Source organism: Coenobita brevimanus, chromosome 61 (assembly GCF_032717465.1).
Source record: "Coenobita brevimanus isolate Jiangsu-jjx chromosome 61, ASM3271746v2, whole genome shotgun sequence".
Taxonomy (NCBI): Eukaryota; Metazoa; Arthropoda; class Malacostraca; order Decapoda; family Coenobitidae; genus Coenobita; species Coenobita brevimanus.
Window position 1 is genome coordinate 43,738,840 of NC_137014.1, and position 23,925 is coordinate 43,762,764.

The window sequence follows — 23,925 nt, forward strand, 5'->3', positions numbered from 1 at the left end:
AATCCAACATGTGTTCAGTGAACATTTATGTATATAATGACCAGGAATAATTTCCTGATGTTATGTCCACCAGTCCTGTATGAGACAGCCTTAGCATGTATTCACTATGGACAGCGGGTGTTAGTGCCGAAGTAGTGATATGTGAAGGTGTGTAGGAGGACTACTGGGCCTTGAGATAGGCCCTGAAGCCCTTGCCCAGGAAAAAAAAAAAAAAAAAAAAAAAAAAAAAAAAAGTCATGGACACCCTGTTGCTGCTTCTTAACCTTGGTCTGTCTGGTTAAGCAGACCCATCGACTACAGGTAAACAATTGCTTCTGTGGGGCCATCCTACAGATACAATGCGGAACATATACTAGAAGGATCCAGCACCCCCTTATGGTAGACAGTGCTTCACCAGGGTCCTTCCCATGGCACAGTAAAGGGAAATATGGGAAGGTTTGGCTCCTGGGTGGACATCATAGCTGCTCCACCCAAAGTGCACAGTGCCACGTGTAGGCTCCTAGTCAGCACCTGGACACCCTGTCAATTATATAGAATGTATTACTGTATTTCTGACTATTTTCAATGGCACTGACATTTCATCATTTCATGCTAAACTTGTGGCCATTTTCACCATATGATCAATCATTTATGATAACCTATACCAACCATGTCAGCTTCGGGACAACTTATTTGTTATTCTGGCTATCACATGTACAGTTATTCATGTAAGGTACAACAACTCAGGATGAAGCAGTAACAAGTAATCTGCATTACTGGTAGCCCCTTCATCCTGAAGTTTTTATTATTATTATTATTATTATTCAAAAATATTCTGGGTCCTGCCAAATGATTTTATTCATGTGAGAAACACCTCAGGTTGGGTCGCAATGAAAACCCTTCTTAACTATTTTTCACTTCATTATGATGCTTAAAGTTTTTTCATTCTTACATTCCTTTATCCTTTAAGTCAGTCATCTGCAATCTTAGACAGTTACTTAACACAGGTTAGGCAAACTCCCAACTGAGATCTGTGGGGTATCATATCCCATCTTGGTATAGTGTTTAGGAATAAGCTATACTTTTATATACAGTGCATTACATATTACTGTACATCAAAATGTTTCTATTGGCAATCTGTATTCTTGAATAATGTATGCTAGCCTAGTCAGTTCTTCAGTTTAGTATGTAAATAGCAAGGTGGATGGGCAAGGATGTGGAAATTAGATTTTTTTTTTTTTTTTTTTTTTTTTTTTTCATTACTTTCGGCAGAGAACTATATAGCATATGGATCTAGAATGGTATATACGACAGTGTGAGTAGGCAAGCACTGTGGTGGAAATTGGTTTACTGATGGCCAGCCAGAATCTGCTTGATGAAGAAGAAACAACTGTACAAGTGGATGGTACACTGATTTAGATTTTTAATTTAAATGCAGGATTGAGACATGACTGTCATGTCCACATTGTATTTTAGAATGTAGGTGGATGGAGAACTGAGAGAGGTGAGTGTTTGAACGTGTGGAGGGAAGTAGCTCTGGGGAATTAAGGCAAAGTGTATGACCATTTGCAACTAGTTTACATATGATGTATTGTTGCTGTGGCAGAAGAGATTAGAAACTGTAGTTTGGTTGAACAGTGTCCAGAAGTGTGGAAGATGACAAAAGTAAATGTAAGTAAGTTCAAGGTACAGTACTGTACTGGCATGTGACAAAGGCCAGATATGGACTGTAGTATATTACTGATTTTTATGGCAATGGAAAATTCTGAGCATATTTTCGTATTTAGGCCGTGTTGCGAACAAAGATCATAGCATGAAGGATGAACTCAATGAATGTGTAACATGGAAGAAGAACTGCTGGTGCATACATACCTGTGAGAATTTTAAGTGCTACATGGCAGTATACTACTGTATACTTTTGCAGCACTGATTTATATCTGTGACTGATGTTTAATAATTTAGCTGCAAAATGCAGGTAAACTTTCAGGGGAAATATCTTTACTGTGACAGACACATATGTACTGTATGTGTATTGTTGTTGGATAATTGACGTTTTCCAAGAACCTACAGGATAATTTAATTATGCAGACCAAGGGTTAAAGTCTACAAGTTAAGTGAGGCTTTCAGAAACACACATGCATGCTGGGAGTGACTTGACAAAACAGATGGATGAAATAATATAAGATGAATCCTGTGACTGGGAGTGGATGACACTGGAAACTGATCTGGCCTTGTAGAATGAAAGTGAGAGAATGATCGAGATGTGTAAGAATGGCCAGCCAGGACAGTAGGATGTAGGCTGAGAAGCAGGGGGAAGGGAAGGTGATGAAGTAGGGATGAGTAAGAATAGTGGTCTTTTTCTTCGGGTCGTCTATCACAGGTTGTGCATTGAAAATTAAGCACGGCACATGATTCCTTAAAACCAGGAAAACTAATATGCCACAAACACTGGCATTTTTAGAGGGATATGCTAGATTGATAATGAAGATTAAACTACTGTACAATATATAGTATCCTATAGAGGTACTGTATATATATATATATATATATATATATATATATATATAAAATTGGGGGTTAACTTAAAGTGGCTCATGATTACTGCATTACCAGCTGTAAATTAATATTAAATGGAAACACAGATATTATAGGAAAAAATCCCCTTCCCTCACTCTCAATTTCAAGATTAGCTTGGGGATAATGTGTGCTTTGTAAATCAGTACTGATGTACAGAAAGGAATTCTGAACTATAGTATTGAAAAATGTACTAATTATTGTGGTAAAAGAACACTGGCATGATGTGTAGCACTTGCCAGACTCAAAATTTCTGAGAGCCTACTGCTACTATAAGCACCTCAAAATAACCAAAATATAGAAAACTGTGAAGGAAGGTTCACAGGAATCTAACAGTTAGCCTATTTACAAAATTCATCACTGTTATTACATTTTAAAAACAAAACCACATGGAATAGGGGAGCAATAATTACTATTGTAATGCAATATCTGCATAATAAATTATGTTTCAATTAAAAGATTATCATTAGTATATAATATGTAGCTGCAGTATCTTTAATCTATGTTTGGTCCCAAGCTTGCCAGAATAGATACTGGTTTTCCACTTTAGTCACATAACAGTAATATCCTAATGAAATTAGATGTATATGGGAGGAGGAATAAAAAAAAAAAGTGCAACTTTGATACTAACATAGACAAACTGATTACAGGTCTAATTAGATTATTCTCTCTGACGATAAGAGTATGTTTTCACCCATTTGCTTCTTTGTTTGTCTGTTTGCAGGATTACTCAAAAACTAAAAGAGAGGTCTGGACCAAATTTGGAGGAGTAGATGGTCCATGTCTCAGGAAACAGTCGATTAACTTTTGGGACCGATCTGGATCGTATTACAGATTCTGGATCTAGAAACACTTTTTGTGAAACCCTAATCAGTGATAGGAAACCCTAATCCATTACGAAACGTGGTTTGGAAATTATGTTGCCCTTGTGGGAGAGATGCACTCCTCTAAGTGCCCCTCTATTTTTATCTTTTTTCAAAGGCAGGCAGAACAGATGAGTATGGTATGCATTACTAATTATACCCTTAATAGTCTGAGTATTTTCTGTCAGTATAAATTACACTAATGACCAGATATTTATGCATTCATACAGAATTTGGCCACCACAACTTTTGAGAGGTACATCATACATACAATAGTTACAGTATCTCTAAAGACTTACAAGTCTAATAAACAAGTCCTAGGAAGAAAATTCATCTATGGGCTTGAGTGTGAAGTGAGGTGTCTTTGTGAGTGGGACTTTGTAGTTTCTTATCCATCGTCCCCCTCGTCTTAAATGACCATCAATCTCATCTTTCCAGATGCCGTCAGGGAGATAAATGTCCCTGGACCTCTCCCTACGGTGGGTAATAGGAGCCACCAGCAGGTCTTTCCCAACCATCCATTCATCACCCACCTCTGCTGCCTCAGGGTCACTAGGAGCAAACAGTGCAAGAGGAGTAACCAGAGGGGTGCCTTCAGTGATAGCAGCAGGAACCATGTCATTGTAGCGGGGTAGCACCATTGTCTCGCGTATTTGCGCATACTCACGAGCCAGCTTTACCACTTCCTCATCATATATGTCAGGAAGTACACTGATCTGTTGATGATAGTAGTGATGTATAAAGAGTTTATTTAAAACCTGGTAAAAATAGATTAATTATAAGCTGTGGTTGCAGTGTGCTGCATTACAGAGAGTACAGTAACTATCCGAGGGTTCATCATCTGCAGGTTCAGTTATTCGTGGTCTAATAAAGCCATCTAAAAATACACTGTGTAAGTACTGTAGATTCAAATTTCTGATGATATTTTGGGACACTGCAAAAGGTTTTTAGACAATAACATAATTATGACTAAAGGAGTCTTTCTGAACAAGCCAGTTATTTGCATTTTTTCACCATTAGCAGGCAACTTTAAAAAGTGTTCCTTGCAAATGTGGAGGATTGACTCTACTAAACTACTAGAAAACTGAAATATTTATGAACTTTTATATTGTATCTTTTACTTTAAGTACATCTTTGACCTGTTCATAATAAAGATACTTATCTATCTCTATCCTATCTATAACCAGATGCCTTAATCCTGTTAGGGGTGGCCACAAAGAAATAATCTCCACACTGTCCTGTCCCTTGCCATTTTGCTGCCCTCACTCCAACTTATAAACCCACCTCTCATATACCTCTCCACTCTATCCCTTCATCGCATCCACAGTCTCCCCCCATTCCCCTCTCCACCTCACTCACATATATTCTCCTCATTAGTCTCTCACTCTCCATCCTCTACACATGGCCAAACCACCTCAATGTATTTCTCCTAATGCCTTCTGTCACATCCACAATCACACCATAACATTCATTCACTTCCTCATTTCTCAGTTTGTCTCTCCATGTTATTCTACATGCTCCTCTCAAATAATTTATTTCCAAAGCTCTCATTCTTGTGTCCTCCCAACAGTATCCAAGCTTCACTTCCTTACATTAGAGTGGTATTCACAATATTAACATGCAGTGACTATTTTACTTCTATGCTCACCTGTAACAGAAAAAAAAAAAGTGAGCTCAAACTAACCTGAATGGCTGGAAGGAATGTTGCAGCCTCCAACCACCTAATGTAGAGTTCCCTTTCAGGTACATGTCCAGCTCTAGCCAAGCCTCCCACCGGGCCAATATCCACCAAAGGATATCCTAGCGTGGCCAAAGTCAGCACTCGTGGTATAAGTGTCTCCAGCCCTGCCCATGACCCATCACCTGTACCCAGACTTAGGAAGGTAGGGGGAAGAGGTGGTGTCACAGTGCCTTCAGTGCTGATGGGTGGGGAAACAGAAGATACTGCAGCCATAAAATGAATCAGGGCTGAATCAGGACCTGGAAGATTCATATGATATTCATGGAAGACTGGTAATGCATGGGCATCAGCTGGCTGCAGGTGGAAGCGGTTAACACTGTATGTAAGATTAATATGGTTCAGTTGTGATGAAAACCACTGCTTTGCCCTTGGATTACTGAAGTCAGTGACAACTGATGGATGTCTCTCATCATAGGTAGCCAGAGCAGGAAGATTAGAGTCTTTCTGTCTCACCCACAACCCTTCTTGTGTTCCTGCATTGAATGCAGATGCTTCCACACTGACGAACGGATGAATAGTAAGGGCTAAACGAAATCCTTTCTTTTCAAGTGTCTGTGCCAATGATGTTGGGTCTGGAAAGCGCCTGGGATCAAACTCCAAATCTCCAGGCTGAGCCTGCCAAGTTGCAGGGAGAAGGATGTGGCCCCATAAACCATACTTCTGGCTAAGTATGTTCTCAGCATAGGCTAGCACAGCATCCTGAGTAAGCTCTGGATCATCTGGAGTCATCCAAGGTATCCATACAGGGTGCTTCAGCCTCTCTTTAACTCTCACTACTACTTCTTCATTAAAGACTTCCCGCAACACTCCATGTCTTTGTTTACCATCAGTGAGCATACTCCCATTTACACGACGGAAAACATGTTGGACCAAACTTTTTGCTGATTCTGTGACAATTTGCCTTTTGTGAATAGCCTCCTGATGTAGATGCTGAATAAGTGATGTGAGATTTGAAGCTACACAGAGACTGTACCTCATGGTGGCAGACTCAGGCTCAGTAGTGGGATTGGGTCTGGCCTCTAGGCATACTTGGTTGTCATTGTGTTCATTAACAGAAACATCACCATGAAAGTCCTCTGGTAATTTTAGGAGGGCTGATGTATTTGACAACCATGTATGCCTCAGCAACTGCCCCCATGGATCTCTGCCCAGCTTTCCTGTGACCATTCGTGCCAATGGGATGTTAGCATTTGTAAGAGGATATCCGCCTGCAGTCATCTCCCCTCCTCCCCACCATGTGCCATGCTTCTGGCCCATCAGGAGACAGTCCTTGAGAGTGAAGTGCTCTGCCAGTCCTGTCCACCAAACTGAGTAGCATTGGACATCTCCTTGAGAAGGGTGTTTCCACAACTGCAGTTGTGCTAGTCCTGTCCAGTCCAGGCAGATCATCTCGGCATTCCTATGGCAATACAAATGGAATATTAGGACAACAGAAGTTTAATTAAACTAAAATATCACGGAAATGCTAACATGACTTTGAAAAATAATAAATAATCAAGTGACACCTAGTGGTCTAGTGGGTTACGGCACTCTAACAGCATGAGGCATGCAAGGGTTTATATCTGAGGGGTGACAGGTTTACTGCTCATATAATGCCATTCAGAGGCAAGTGAGGCTGGCTGACCTTGCCTTAAATGTTGGGAATAAGAAGCATAGCCCTGGGCTCTCATTTCTCATAATGATTCAGAGAATGATTGGATGATTGATGGATTAGAGAGTTCTCATTATATATCACCTTATTAAAAATCTTAACTGCTATCAAATTCACAGTAATTTATTATAAACTTGCCAATGAAAGTTCCACTGCCACTTATGGAGCCAATTTGCCAGTTTCCCAAGTGTACAGTGGCAGTTATATGGAAGAAGTTGTGGTATTTTTTACTACATTATTCCTCTTAACACTTTTAATCACATCCCTATCAACACCACAGTACATCTTTTCTTCCTCATTTGTCTGCCTCTACATGTAACTCCACATGCTCCTCTTAAATAGCCTATTTCCACTCCTCTTACTCTTGACTTGTGTCCTTCCCATAGGGTCCAAAATTTACTACCATACATTATAGTGGGGATCACAATACTATCATGCACTGCCTTTTTTTTTCTTTTTTTTTTTTTTATGCACAGTAAACATAGATATTTTTCTGTTAAAGTTTCACTGTTACATATTAAGGTGATCTGCCACGTTCCCCAAAATTACAGCACCAGTTGTGTGGAAAATGTTTTTATATGCTGAAACACATCCCCAATATGCAATGAGGACAATGTATCACAGGAAACATATTCAACTCACTCTAAATCTTCATCCAAGTGCTGGTGGTGTGAATGAGGGAGAGAGTAATTGTGCTCATGAAGGTAGTGGAGGTAGTGTGTGCAGTCCTCGGGTATGGAGTGTGGAGGCAAGTTACTCCCTAGGTGAGCAGTCATCATTTCTTCCCATGCTGGGCTGTAGATTGTGAGATGCCTTGGCGTTTCATAGAACTTGATGCGGTTGAAAATGGACAGCTGTGAAAAAAAGGATAGTGAAGGATAACGAATAGATTTGTACAGATTAATGTGAAGGACTTTATGATTTAGAAAATTATGATAAATCATGGGTTTAAACATTCTTATCTCACCCAAACCAAAATTTTTCAATAGGCATCATAATCATGATCTCTTGATAACAAGCTGTTTCCTAAGAACCTCCTTAAGTGGTCACTGAAGAATCACCTTCTGGCTACTTGTTCTTACATTGTCACCCACACTCAAGGAAATACCTCTTCTCCTCCCTCAGTCTCCCCAGTGTACTGTTCCATTCTTTCTTCCATGCAACACCTACTTTCCTGGCACATCCTTCAATCATAATTCAATATTGCTCTACTCTGGTATTTCCAAACAACTCAGTACACCATTTACTGAACCAGTGTCAACTCTCCCACTCTGTCACCAATTACAAACACCCTTTAACTACTAGGCATCTGTCCTATCACACCATCTAGCTGACCCCAAAACTTGTCTTTCTATTCCTCACTCCAATCATAATGGGATGCATACTGTATGTAACAATCACCTTCACTTTCACCAATAGGAGAAAGGGGTTACTGGAGCTGGTTTTCTATGCTTCCTGAATGCCAAGATTTCTTCTAACTGAACACGGTTTTCTGGCATTAGGCTGCATAATTTACCCAAATACACCAACTGTAGTAAAAGGATCAAGGGTGACTAAGAAAGCAGACTGGTGGCCTAGAAATCCCCTATCATTTTAAACCAGTACATTATCCAGCATTTGATGTTGTAAGATGTGTTATCCATAAAACATGGAAAAGTGAAATTTTGCCTGGAGATTACTTTTCCCCAGTTTTATGTCCCCAAAGCTTTTCAGTATCACTTCACCATATGTGAACATGGAAGACTGAAGTAGAATTATATATTTGTGTTTTTCTAAAGTTACTGGGATAACAGCCTAAGTATTCCATAACTGTTTTAAAATGCTGGACTGTATACTGCATTATATTAGTGATGTAATTACTGACCTCAAGCAGGTGAAGGTTGTAGAAATAAGTGGTAAGTGATATGCCAACCACAATGATGACAAACAACACCCCAACCAAAACCATTAGCCCCAAATCTCCTCGTGTCTTTTTCTTATCTCCAGGACCAGAAGACTTCTGTTTGGATGAAAGATACAGTTGAATGATACACAAGTTAACTGACATGACAAAAATTTATCAGAGGAAGCTGTAAAAAAAAAAAAAAAAAAAAATATATAAACATATTGCAGGCTATAAAGCTGAAGCACAACAATAAAATTTATTGTCCACTCATGACTAAAACTAAATACTGTAAAGGCTAAAACTGAAAAAGTCAGCTAGAGTTAAATGCACAAAGATTACACTGACAAAAAACATACCCCCATCCTTTCCTTGATGAGTGAGGACAGTGAGTTGTGTGAGGATGCAAGGGACGCCTTTAGCTTATTGCTATCTTTGTCCTCACCCCGCCCACCACCAATGATGCCCCGCTGTGTGCTGCAAATAAAGTGAGATACATAAAATCTTTGCAAAAAAGTGGAAAATATAAAACAGCATTTGATGTATATCCTTAAGAGAATCTATGAAGCTGCAGTACAGTATTAGCTCCTTCATTCTAGTTCTTGAGATGACTGGTGAGTTACACAGAAGGGGAAAATAAACTGCTGGGTGGAACCTCTTCAGCTTTCTTCATGTTACCATCATCTTCTAAGGCAGGTATCATATTCCACTAGAATTCCGACACAAGTGGATCTGCTGCTTCATCAAAAACTCTGCTTTTTGTGACTCAGAGACTATGCCATTAAACTTGGGCCCAATCTGCAGGTGATGCTGATGCAAGTTTAGCTGAGTCACTCATATACCCCAAAAGGTTAAAGTCTAATTTGATAGATGTTATTAAACGAGTTCAAGTGATTCCTGCCATGGAAAACAAACTAGTTAAAAATATGCATCTGTACAAATGTGAGAAGCATGAAACTGAGGGAGCCTGTCACTGTGATGTGTCAAGCAAGGCAAGCAGTGTACAACAGTGAACCCTCCTTCAAGAGAGTTGGAAAGCAACTGACAACCAAAGCATTGGCTTGCCTACCTTTGACATGGAACCTTATCCTAGTTGACCCCTTTGCCACTGAAAGACAAAGGCCTACCACTCAAACATGAGAAATGGCACCTGTGGCCTGAGATTACGGTGTACAAACGCATACTGAGAAACATACTGACAAATAACTGTGAATATTATTACAATCTCCCAATCTTGGCTTAACAAGCAGCAATAACTAAATTTAACCTCTGTACTATGACTTACTAGTACATCTTGAAATACGCTGATCTGTTGGAGCAGATGGTGTCGTCCCAAGAGGTGTAATCATCAACACCTCCTTCCTCCTCTTCAGATGTCTCAACCGATGAGGATGACCTTGACTCATCACTACCCATGCCATACCAAGCCACAGTGGGGTAGGATAAGGCAGGACAGGGCAGGCAAGGAAATGTAGGATGGTTTGGGAATGGAAGGATTGGGTATGGTTGGGAAATGCAGGTTGGTAGGGCAGGCAGGGCAAGGATAATGTAAGACAGCAAGGGAGAAAAGAGGTAGTGAATATGAAGGAAGAAGAGGGTAATCCAAAGAATGTACAGGACAGAAGAGATGAGGGAGGGTAGGACAGGGCAAGGAAAAAAGGATGAGAGGAGAAATGAAGGGAAGGGTAAGGCAAAAGAAACAGTAGAGTGGCAGGGGTGGAACAGGGTAGGACAAGGGAAATGTGACAAGGCAGGCCAGGTGCAATGACGTGAATGAAGGAAGACACAATACAAATTGTTATTATGGGAAGAGCTTTATATGACTGTTGGATGCAAGACACGTTAGGAACACCTGAATATTAGATATAATTGGTTAAGAGGTAAATGTATGCTTCACAGTTGATACCCTAAAGTAAATATCTGTTATAAACCTTCTATTTCAAAGTAAGATGACAAAAAGTTTATGGCTGATTTAAAAACTTCTAAGTAAGCTACAGTTTTCAAGCTGCAGCTTAAGAAAACCACTTTAAATCAGTCTTAATGATGTTAAATGAGGACAGTAACTTTCCACTAATATTCAACAAAAAAACAACTATCATAAAACCATTCAAATTTGGTGACTGTCCCAATGTCATGTTGCTTTGTTTTCCCACCAAGACTATGAATTACGACCAGAAATCTGCAAATTATTCATAACAGCTCTCAGCAATGCTAATTACGGATATGTGCTGACCAAAAGAAGGGGAGAGAGAGAGAGAGAGAGAGAGAGAGAGAGAGTCATGCAGTCAAAACCGTATGGGAATTCATATTTTTGGCGAGAAATAGGGTTCATGACAAAATGAATTCCACACGTGATCACCCTCGAGTCATGTGAAATACTATGAAAATGTAAGGATGCTTTCCCTCACGGACCTTCGTTCTTGGCAGTCACAGTAGCAAAACCAGCCAAGACTAAATACAGGCCAAAGTGAAGCTATTGTTTGTAACACTAATAAGCATAAAAAAAAAAAATGGTTATATAGCGAATGTTTTTAGACAAGGTCAACAAACTGGCAGTAAGCACTACTGAAACAGCCTTTCAGCATTATATTTTTATCTAACAACTCTAGAATCAACAGACAACACTCTGTAGCATCTGTGTAATACTTCATCAGCATGCCAGTATTAAAATTTGGTGCGTAGCTACGTAAATGTGTGTGTGTGGGTGGGAGGGGAGCCCTAGTCTGGGGGGGCCCCTCTGCCACACAGTGTGCATATTAAATAATATGGAATTCCTAATGGGGGAGCTAATGGGGATGACAGTGGTCTAACAGGGGGGGGGGACCATGGCCACCCCCCACCGTACCTACGCTGCTAAATAAATTTCACTGGATAAATTATAGGTGTACTCCACTGACATACCTAATGAGCTGCAGTACTGTATATTCCATCTAATTTATCAATATGAATGATACTAAAATACTGGAAATGATACACCAGTTATTCTACAGATAATATACAAATTACCAGACTGCAAAATAAAGTTAATTTCTGAAAATAATATCACAGTTAAGTAAAAATCCCAACGTTGAGCAAATTATTGCAAATAATGAGACCCTACACAACAAATAAATTACGTTAAGCTGAAACTGTTGAAACGATAGTTAAAAGTAGGACTCTGTACCTGTCCTACGGACAGTCATTAGTCTCCACCTACTGTTTCTTACAGTGACCCCGACCCCATTGGGGAGATTTGGATTTTTTTTTTTTTTCCTAACAGAAATGGTCCATGCCAGGGCACACAACCTGGGCCCTTCACATTCCTTGCGCAACCTCCGGTACTCCTGGAATCGTCGCGAGACTCTGAGGCCAGAATAATAGTAATACCAACAAAAACAGTCTCCACCTATGTAATAGGTGGAGACTAATTATGTAAACTATACAAAAAATTATCTGTTGTTAAATCACATGGCCTGTAACAAACAAATAACATTATGACTCACAAACGTGCATCACAGCGACTAATCTGGTCTGTCCAGCTGTGAAATGTGATACTGCACACACCACACTGACTGGCGAAGTATCTGATCCCTGCACCGAGCCTCTATAGAGCTTAGATACAGTTTTTGCTCTGGTTTACCTTGAATAATTATGCATTCCTAAACTGTGGATCATCTATCTGTCTATCTCTAGCCAGACGCCTGAATCCCGAATGGGGTGGCCAAATTTAAAACGCCTCCATGTCACTCTGTCCTCGTCATCAGGCTGCCCTCCCTCCAACTCACACTTCCTACACTCATATTATACCTCTTCACACCATCCTTCTATCTCATCCAGTCTCCCCTTTCCCCTCCCCCCTCTATCTCGCTCACACATCCTTGGTATCCCCCTTCCTCTCCCCCCTCCACCTCACTCATACATCCTCGGTCTCCCCCTTCCTCTCCCCCCGACTACCTCACTCACAATACTGTCAGTCTCATTCGACATTCTCGACACGACCAAGCCACCTAAAGGTATTTTTAATGGTTTCCGGCACATCTGCATCTCCACAAAGCTCCTTCATTTCCTCATTCGTGTTCCATGCAAGTCCACCTGCTGCTCTTAAATAATACATCACTTCCGTCACTCCTGACTTCCCGTATTTTTCAAACAACAACTACCAGTAATGCTACTTATTACTACTGCTTCTTCTACTACTTTTACTATTATTACTACTACAACTACTATTATTATTAGTATCCATCCATCCATCCATCATCCAATCCTACACTGCCCCATGAGGAGCGTAGGAGCCCGGGGCTAGGCAGTTGGTACCGACATTTATGATGAGTGACCAGCCTCATTCATCCCTGAGTGGCATCACATGAGCAACCAACCCCAACCACCCCTTGGATATATCGGTTCAATCCGATTGGAGCGGAACAATTACCCACTAAATCACCACGCGCCAAAATTTGGCTATATGGTTACCACCCAGCGTAGTAAATTTGGCTTGTCACTCAGTGTAGAGTCACCGACAGGCAGAAGGAAGAGGAAAGAATGAAGGAAAGAAAGACAGAAGAGGGAGTGTAAAGGCACCCGCAGGCAGAAGGACAAGGAAAGAATGAAGGAAAGACAGAAGAGGATGGAAAGAAAGAAGGATGGAGGAGAGGAAAGGGCAGACACCCGACAGCAGCACTACATCAAGTGAGTGGATGGTGAGCGCCCCCACCTACCACAAATTATTATTATCATTATTATTATTACAGGTGAGAGGTGAATCAAGTCTCATCAAAACTAGCGCCAGACACACCTCATCAATCAAGTAAAATCGTCTGGCGGCATCCAGACTACACACACACACACACACACACACACACACACACACACGAATTCAAAGGATTAATGAAGCAAATTGAAGAGTTAAGCTCAGATATTATAACAGCTATATAACTCGATAAAAACACTTAACAGTATCACGGTATATAAATTAAAGGTACCATCAACATCACATCCAAATTCTTATCACCACCAGTTCTCTCTCTCTCTCTCAGCAGTGCCAAAATATTGCTTCTTATTAGATGTATGTAATCCAATCATGTAAACAACTGCAGGAAACACTATACAGATGCAAACAAATAATTATTATTCAAGGAGGCATAGTTTTTCATAGCGAGACGCAAAAAGACAAAAGGTTTCACAAAAGAGAAGTGTTGATCATTAAAGTGAAATTATATACGGTTGGAAATAATGGGCAAATAATTCCATGTTACTTGAAAATCTCATCCATATATTTTTATCGCATAACCGACCGATTTCTGGGATGGCTCATTTACGCGGGAAAGTTGCGTATGTAAATGCCTTCTTAACAGTAATGCAATGTTGATCTGGGAATGAGTTTGGTCTTTCTTGGGTCTTTCTTCTGTAACGCAATGTTGATCTGGGAATGAGTTTGGTCTTTCTTGGGTCTTTCTTCTGTATCGCAATGTTGATCTGGGAATGAGTTTGGTCTTTCTTGGGTCTTTCTTCTGTATCGCAATGTTGATCTGGGAAGTTTCGTCTTTCTTGAGTCCTTCTATATTCATCCCCACTTTTGCCAGAAAATTTTTTGATGATCTCCCCTCAACTCCAAAAAGGGGAAATTCTTTGTCTTTAATTATAAATAACTAAAATAAATCTAGAGCTATTCGCCTCCATTTAGCACTTAATTTTTCGTATAATTTAAAGAAATCCAGTGGTATTATAAGAATTTTTCAAACTTTTGGGAATGTTTTGGAGTTGTACAGTACTTTTATGTATCATGATAATTATTGGAGGATCAAAAGTCTTACCTCGCTGTGAAAGAAAATAAATAAATAAATAAAAAGCCAGAATGCATTTCGCCATAAAATATATCAAATTTCCCCCAAGGCGGAACTCTCCCTCCCCCAGGTCAAACTATTTTTTTTTTTTAATTCTGGTTGTCTTTGGGGTTTTCCCAGGCCCCTCAGGTGAAGCTAGTTTTGTCCGGGTTATACCTCTATGGCGTCTACTATACCAGTGTTACCAGATACAACTGGCTTTAATCTATTTCACTCACACACACACACACGCATACATACAGTATATACAGAGAGAGAGAGAGAGAGAGAGAGAGAGAGAGAGAGAGAGAGAGAAATGACGCTAACTGGAAGACAATACTCTCAGTGTGGTGGGGGAGCCGTACCGGTGGTGTTTATATGAATTAATCAGGTAATTAGAAGTGCGATCACACCTGCGGGACGCCAGGTAGCCCAGGTGGGGGTCTTATACGCAGGGAACACTGAGGACGTTACCTGGTGGATCTCCCCCCCCCCTCTCTCTCTCTCTCTCTTGGAGGTCAACACTTATGTCCTCCCACTGTAACATCACCGTATCAATATTCATATGTGACTACTATTCCTCCCCTCCTTCCCTCTCTCTCTCTCTCTCTCTCACACACACACACACACACACACACACACACACACACACACACACACACACACACCAAAACAACGCACTACTTACCTCTTTATCTGCACACTCTTCTCGCCAGACATGATGATATAGAGCCAACACGACACCCGCGACCACAAACTGCACTATAACTCCTCGCAATCCTCCCTCACCTCAGTTTAACGTCACTCTGCAGGCTCTATCACTGTTCCTTCATGTCTCGCAGTATATAATACATCCGCAGTTTATTTCAATGGCTAAATGACTTCCTATAACGTCACTAAATATATCTTCGCACACACTAAAACTGTTCCTTCATTTCTCACTATAAAAATCCGCTGTTTGTTTATACTTGGACTAACTCACTCTCTACACACTATATACTGCTACTTCACTTCTCGCGGTATATAAATTCTATCTCAATACATGATAGCCTTGGAGATAAGGCCACTTTTTCGATACAATAACGACCACTTCACTAAACTCCTTTTATCTTAACTTGGTCCAATGTTCATCCTCTTGTGCTAATTTCATGTAGCTCAGTGGCAGAACAAGACAATACTAAGCTCTTTATCCTTTACACGGCACTTCTTCGTGACTAGTATATACCATATTCTAGTGCTTCGTCCCTTTGTAACTAATTTCATGTAGCCCAGTGGCAGAACAATTCTAAACCTCTACATCCTTCACACGGCACTTCTTCGTGACTAGCACCATATTCTAGCCCTTCGTTCTTTTGTTGCTTATTTCATGTAACTCTGTGGCAGAACAATACTAAACCTCTATATCCTTTACACGGCACTTCTTCGTGACTAGCACTACAATCTAGCGTTAATCTATTGTCACAACTCAGCACTCATGATGGAGAGACGGCAAGGTTAGGCCAAGTTAATGTGAAAAGGGTACAGTCAGCGGCCAATACTCTCACGATTAATCCGTAGTGAAAAGAATCAGTTAAATCTTATTAATTTCTAGAGCTGTTATTCCAGGCCGATTAAGGTTAAGGAAGCGTCGTAACACCTTTTTCTACGTGATTTATTTTATGGTATGGGTGGTTAATAGCCTACTGTACGTTATCTATGCAGAATATGGTGATGTTAGAGGGATTTTTTTTTTCTTTATCAGGCAGAAGAGAAGAGTTAGGTGTAATAAGCCAAATAAATCGTTTAGGAACAGGTGTTAGGGAGCTTCCTTAAACGACGGGAATATCACCCTAAGAGACACAAATTTCTTCGCACCTGTAACTAAAATAGGGACCTGGATTTTGCGGTGATGGTTGCGTGTCTATATCAGGTGCTATCCTTGTCAGTTACGGATACATAAACACGTAACTTTAAATCCGTACGTGAACTGAAATGGGGACCTGGGTTTTTAGAGTGACGGTTGCGTGACCGAGGGAATGTCTGAGGTGCTATCCTTGTCAGTTACGTCTATCTAAACACCTATCCCCCAAACATATCTCCTTCATGCCTATTTTCACCAATCAATATTTTCACCAGTCATTATTATCACCAATCAATATTTTCATCAATCAATCGCCACTGCAACAACGCTACGACCCACGCACTCAACTCGTCTTTCACTTCATCTCAAAAATATGCTGTTAATCTCCTCTTTGACACACTCCCTGCTCGTGTGTGTTTAAAAAGGACACTGGGAAGGCTGGGTGTGTGTTGTCAGTATTTCATCTATATAGCTTATCACTTTTATCGCGACCCGAAGATGTCTCCCGTTCCACATTCCTAATCTCGAGTGCCAAATTATCTATTCTCCTCCTCATTTACTCCCCCTCCTCTCTCTCTCTCTCTCCAGCACTGATTACGCTCGGTGGTGGAGGTCAACACTTACGACCCCCACTGTATATCATTGTATTAATATTCATATCGCTGACTATCCCCCCCCCCTCCTCTCTCTCCTCCTTACCACTCTGAATATTTACATCAGTCAGAGTTCGTCCTTCACAGACCGAATAAAATCACTCGTCGTCAGTCTGAATTAATAAAAAAAAATTACGTCTTCGCTTACAAGGGGTTAATTAAGCCTTTCCAACCCCTTCATAGTAGTAGTAGTAGTAGTAGTAGTGGTGGTGGTAGTAGTAGTAGTAACTCTAGGGTCACCTGAACGTAAACCCGGTGGACTGCATGCTGACACTCCCCCCTCTTCCGCAGTTCCCTATCCTCCTTTCGGAGGATAGGAAGGGGACTGAGGGACGCTTGTATAGCCAGGCAGCTCCACCACCCCGTCACATCGGTGCCACCACGCGAAGGTGAACCCTCTCCAGCACCAAGGAAGGAGATAAAACACAACAACGCCTCACCCGACTTTCCCCCATCTACCGAAGTGGAGAATGTCGTCCGAGTCTTCCTCTTCCTCTTCCCTCTTGTTCTTCTCGTCCAGGAAGAGTATACGTGATTGCCTGGGCTTTAGGAAATCTGTCTTTTGCTTCTTCCTCTCCTCGCTGTCTTTACGTCTGCTTTCCTTGCTCTCTCTGTTCTCCTTGGTATTCTTAATTTCCTCCCTGCTGTCTGTCCTCTTCTCCTCCCTGTTGTCTTTGCTGTCTCCCCTCTCCTTGCTATCCCTCCTCTTCTCCCTGTTATCTCCCCTCTTCTCCTTAACGCCCCTCTTCTGCCCTCTGTTCCTGGTTTGGCGTATGGAAGGCGACGCAGGGGTAACTTTGATCACTAGGGGCTTGGGAGAAGAGTGAGGCAGAAGCTGACTGGTTTCCTCCGGTTCCTGCCGGGGCACAGAAATGAAATGAGGTTAGTGTACTGTGGGATATAGAAATTATATGTAAATAAAAAAATAAACAAATATATGTATATATATAATTATCATTATTATTATTACTATTGGTATTTAAAAGGAAAGATCTGCATGACGAAAACAAAAAATACGTCATCAGGGTGAAGGGGTTGGTAGCGAGGCGGGCCGTGTCATGCAGCCCCGGGGTGAGCAAGACATCCTGGGAGAAGTTAAAGGGTGGGGAGAAAAATGATCTTTAGGGAAGGGTGAATAAACTGTAAACTATCTATCTATATGTGAATGTATATCCATCTATATATCTATCTATTTATACCTATTTCAGTCTTTCGGAGAGGGAAGGGTGAATAAACTAAAAAATATATCTATCTAGGTCTATATCTATTGTCAGACGCCCCAATCCCGTAAGGAGTGGTCACAACAAATCGCCTCCACGTCGCTCTGTCCTCTGCCCTTTGGCTGCCCTTCCACCAACTCACACCCCCCCCTCTCTCTCCACAACATCCCTCCATCTTATTCTTGGTCTCCCCCTCCTCCTCTCCCCCCTCACCTTACTCACATACACTCTCCTCGTCAGTCTCCCTACATCTCATGCTTGGTCTCCCCCCCTCCTCCTCTCCCCCTCACCTCACTCACATCCACTCTCCTAGTCAGTCTCTCAGTCTCCACCCTTTCCACATAGCTCAAGCCATCTCAGAATATTCACACAATCACCACATTAAGAACAGCCTCTACAATTTTATATAATAAGTCTCACGTTTAATTGGCAAGTTTAAATAAAAATAAATAAATAAATAAATAAAGATAAACATTCGACTCTATTTTTTTTCCTATCTTTGTGACCATGGATGAACGTACACAGTAGGTTTGTGTGTGTGTGTGTGTGTGTGTGTGTGTGTGTGTGGTAAATGGTCCTGGGATGAGCAGCACGGACGCACATTAGGTTAGGCAACAAAAACAACGCGCACACACAGACAGACACACACACACACACACACACACACACACACACACACACACACACACACACACACACACACACACACTTTCGACGGAATCCAAATAAGTTAAAAATAACAAAAACAACAAAAGTGAAAAGGCCTTACAGAGCAAGAACATCTGACCTCTCTCTCTCTCTCTCTATCCATCTCTCTCTCTCTCTCTAACCACAGCTGACCACACAACCTGCACTGAACAATGGTGTATGTAAGATGAGGTAAATTCTGTTGACTTGCACCGTCTCTCTCTCTCTCTCTCTCTCCACCCACCTCCGCCCAAGCACTCCTCCCCAGCCACACCCACACACCTGCCCACACAACCAGTGCTGGACAGGTATGCAAGGTGACGTCAATTTTCTCGACTTGCCTATGTTCTAGTCACGTGGTTTGAAGAGGACGTTAAATCGAGGTTTTGTTTTTGTCTCAGTCATATGATACCCCATCAGAGTGACCATCTATTGAGAAAGACTGCTTAGAGGTGAAGGTGAGGGATTATGAAGAGGGAAGGAGGGAGGAATATGCAAGGAGAGAGATATATGCAAGGGGAAGGAAGATAAAAAGTGGAATTTAAGATAAGAGAAGGGAGAGACAGGGGATGGGGAGATTAATGGGCAGGGGAGGAGGTGGGGAAGATAAGAGAGGAGGAGGAGGAGGAGGAGGAGGAGGAGGACGAGGAGGGAGATAAGAGGTGAGAAGAGAGGAGGAGGAGGAGGAAGCTGGAGGGAATACAAAGGGGTTGGAGGAAGAAATGTATTAGGCAAAAGATAAGAAAAGACACAATGGCGACGAACACGACCAAATGGTGAATATGGACATGAATGAAAGGGGAAGGAGGGGGACGGGAGGCAGGAAAATAAGAGGAAGATGAGAAGGAGAAGGCAGGACGGAAGGCACAAGGAAAGGGAGCAGGAGACAAGGAATAAATGATGAGGGAAGAGATAAATGAGGAACGCCGAGGTGCCTGGGGTGGGGTGCAGGATTAGGAAGCAAGATAGGAACAGACTGAAGGAACGAATATACAAGGAAGTGGAAGATTAAAAGGAAGATGTGACGAGAAGGAAGATGTGGAGAATAAGATGACACGGAGGGAGAGGAAGAAAATAAGATAGGAAGAGGAGAAGGAGGAGGAGGAGGAGGAAGACAGTCAAGTATTAAAAAAAAACTAAAACAAAGACTAAAGGTGAAGAGAAAGGAGAAATGGAGGAATGAGGATATGGCGGGGAAGGAAAGGAAGGTGAGACGATAAGAGAGGGGGGAGAGAAGGAGGGGAGAGGGGGGCTAAGGTAGGGGAGATGCAAGATAGAAAGGAGCAAGGGGAGGGGGAACAGGAAAGAGCAGGAGGATCAGGTATGTGTAGGAAGAATGGAGTCATACGTAAGAATAGAAGTGAGAAAATAAGAGTAGTCTGTATTAGAGAGAGAGAGAGAGAGAGAGAGAGAGAGAGAGAGAGAAAATACATATGGAGAGGGAGAGACCTTGGTGTGTTTATATGTATGCTACTCTTGACAGGTCACAGGATCAAGCGACTCGCCCTATGAGGGAGAGAGAGAGAGAGAGAGAGAGAGAGAGAGAGAGACAATGTGGAAATTTTGTGTGTGTGTGTGTGTGTGTGTGTGTGTGTGTACCTGACTCGGTAAGTGAGCGCGTGACTGTGCATTTGATTGTGTGATTTTGTATGCCAGTGTGATCTCGAGGTGTGTGTGTGTGTGTGTGTGTGTGTGTGTGTGTGTGTGTGTGTGTGTGTGTGTGTGTGTGTGTGTACTTTTCCCTAGGCCAATTCCAAGGGCACGTCACTCACCGAACCGGCTCATCTCCATCACCTTCCTATCTATCTTGCCTGACCTCGCATCCAGTAAGGGTTGGCTAATAACCTCCAACTACTTCCATCCCTACTCAGTAACAAACCCTCCTTCCACGCACCACCACACTCCCTTACATAAGCCTTTTTTCCCACCCTGTTCTTGACCCAAATGTTTTCCCCCCAACACCTCACTTTCCTCCACCCTCCCTCATGTGCCTCCCGCCTTTTACCTCTATATATCGTTCATCTTAAATTCTTTTCGTCATTTTTCATATTATTTCCTGTGCAGTAGATTAAAAGCAGCCTAAGGTAACACTTCTTCGTGACTAGCGCCCTATTTTCAGCGTCTCACCTTCTTCCAGTATACTTCGGACATATTAGATCAGCGTCCAGTCGTCTCCACTTATATGTATGGAGTGAGTTGCTGAGGTCAGAGCTTTGTAACACCTGGGCATCTGTCCTCACCTCACGTCCACTGTCCCGGAACAAACTCGTTATAGCCAGACCATAGAGGATATGTGACGCAAAATAAGTACACTAGAAAAAACAATACCCCCCCCCCCACACACACACATAAAGAAAAAAAATATAGGTACACAAATACACTGAGCCACATAATAACCCTCACACACACACACACACACACACACACACACACACACACACACACACACACACAAAATCCACTGTACTATAGGTGTAAGTGGCGCCGAGTGTACCATGGTAAGATAGTGAAGAACGTCAACTACGTCAAGTTATTATAATAATTCGATCGCTCATTCAAAATTAGTTCAAAATCTACGGAAATATTCGCTCGACTTTGTCTCCACGCACTCAACTTTCCTTACAAGCGCTGTGGCCTACCAAATAATCAACCTCCTCCCTGTGTGTGTGCGTGTGTGTAATTCACCGGGTCGGTCACCGGGTCGGTCAGGATCACCTGATGGTCGAGATCGTCAGCTTTTACCCTCCCGGAAGGGAGCTGAGAGCTCATATAGTCCGATCTAAGGGCAAGGCTGTGACCTTCACACACGCACACACCCGTCCCCTTGCTCAAGGGGGACAGTAACCACCCACTTCGTCAGTGAAACTTTTCGCAACCTGAGCGAGGCGCGAACTCCCGTCCACCAGTTGGCAAGCGAGAACGTTACCACTGCGCCAGCGAGCGGTGTGTGTGTGTGTGTGTGTGTGTTATTACCCTTCATGGCAGCACATCATTCTTTCCTCTACTACCTTCCTTGGTCATGTTACAATATTCTAGCAATCAGCATACACTGCATCATATCCACTGAGATAACACTATACTCGCCGCAAACTCCTTCCTCTACATCATCATCATCATCATCATTGGTTTCTGCTCCACTGTAACCTTTTTACTCTAAGTTGTCCTAACACTGCCATCTCTCCGTCTTGAATACTCAGTTGTGACCGCAGAGCGACGCTAGAGAAGGGTGCACGGTTGGAAAAACTCGTTCTACCTATATACTGCCAGACGCCGTAATCCCTTATACGGGGTGGCCACAAACAAATCACCACCACGTCACCCTGTCCCCCACCATTTCACCGCCCCGCTCCCAATTCACACACCCCTCTCTCATACTGTATACCTCTCCACTCCATCCCTCCATCTAAATCGGATTACTATGATTCAAATCGATTTCTTTCACTTTTATGAAGACCATTTTCTTGTACGGTAATAAACCTTTGCCAATATTAAGCGAAACCATTCTTTGTTATCAATTTTGGTCATTCCGTCAAGGGTACCATAGTGGGTCCTTTGTCCTCTCACTTGCTGCAATGCGTCCTTCAGGCCTAATTATATATATCAAGGTTCAAATATACAAACAGACAAAATAATAATGTTAATGGGAAGTGGGAGTAAGCATATGCACACAGGCCATACGTACATACAGTCACGCATACATACATATACATACATTTACTCACTAACTGGACCTCACATACGTACATACTCACTCATACAAACATACATACTCACTCATACACACGTACATACACATTTAAATGGGCATCACAAGATCTGGCATTTCATCTAGGGGGAAAATAACTGGCTGGACCTTTATTTGACAGTATTTCTTTGGCCTCTGACTTTTGTTGGGTACACCTGAGGCAATTAGGTTTCTCCACCAACAGATTACACTTAGGCACAGTGACCATTATTTCAGACAAACATGTGTAGCCTGTACCACGTGTAGCCTATGTGTAGCCTGCCCCATGTGTAGCCTATGTGTAGCCTGTCCCATGTGTAGTCTATGTGTAGCCTGTACCACGTGTAGCCTATGTGTAGCCTGTCCCATGTGTAGCCTATGTGTAGCCTGTCCCATGTATAGCCTATGTGTAGCCTGTCCCACGTGTAGCCTATGTGTAGCCTGTCCCATGTGTAGCCTATGTGTAGCCTGTCCCATGTGTCAGAGTACAGTCCCATGAGAAAATTGAGAGTAATTTTCGGATGCACCACAAACACAAGACTGTAATTAATTAAGGGAAGTTTCCAGCTAAAGATTACTTATATTAAAAGACTGGGATGTCGTCAATATGCTTAAACACACACACACACACACACACACACACACACACACACGTCTATCTGAACGCATTAACTTTCAAACCTCTTCACCACAAGGCTCTTCCCCCCTCCCACCAAAAAAAAAGAAAAAAAATCGTGGTAACAAGAATATAACAGAGGACTCATCGTACTGAAGGGGTTAAAGGTGAGACACAATTAACCTTTTCACTAAGATGGCGGTCCTGGAGGGTGACGCCTTCATGTGGTGGCATTGGTATGGTCAAGGGGCTCTACCTGGTTATACAAACGTGCCTCAATCACTTCCCTATCCCCCCAGCTGAGAATGTGGATTGCAGGAGGGGGAGGAGGCAACTTAAGTCTGCAGTCCACTGGGTTCACGTTTCACACGAGCCTGGGGCCACAACAACAACAACAACTACTACTACTATTACTACTGCTACGACTAAACTACTACTACTACTAATCATCATCCTACTACTAATTACACTTCATCCTACTACTACCACTATACTACTACTACTCATCCTACTACTGCTACTACTACTACTATTATTATTATTATTATTATTATTATTTTAGGAAGGGCGGGGAATGGAGCATACCGAGTCTGCCCATGTCTCTCTTCTCCCTACAAAAAGAAATGTTACAAAATCCCTCTAGTTTATAATTGTATTCTGCTCCAAAAATGTGATCGACAGGAGGAAACGAGGCTCC

The 23,925-nt window shown here is 42.0% G+C and overlaps 1 protein-coding gene across 1 annotated transcript in view; it reads right to left on the bottom strand.

Annotated features, from left to right (window-relative positions):
- Nucleotides 1-3,731: 3,731 nt before the first annotated feature.
- Nucleotides 3,732-23,925, bottom strand: part of LOC145403544 (alpha-galactosidase MYORG-like) — a 30,155-nt gene continuing 9,961 nt past the window's right edge. The window contains exons 3-9 of the mRNA XM_080275218.1: nucleotides 17,422-17,837; nucleotides 9,976-10,098; nucleotides 9,050-9,167; nucleotides 8,673-8,807; nucleotides 7,451-7,662; nucleotides 5,101-6,556; nucleotides 3,732-4,132 (exon numbers count right to left, since the gene is read on the bottom strand). Coding sequence (XP_080131344.1) covers nucleotides 3,734-4,132; nucleotides 5,101-6,556; nucleotides 7,451-7,662; nucleotides 8,673-8,807; nucleotides 9,050-9,167; nucleotides 9,976-10,098; nucleotides 17,422-17,837 — 2,859 coding nt within the window. The 3' untranslated portion in view covers nucleotides 3,732-3,733. The remainder of the gene's footprint in view (nucleotides 4,133-5,100; nucleotides 6,557-7,450; nucleotides 7,663-8,672; nucleotides 8,808-9,049; nucleotides 9,168-9,975; nucleotides 10,099-17,421; nucleotides 17,838-23,925) is intronic.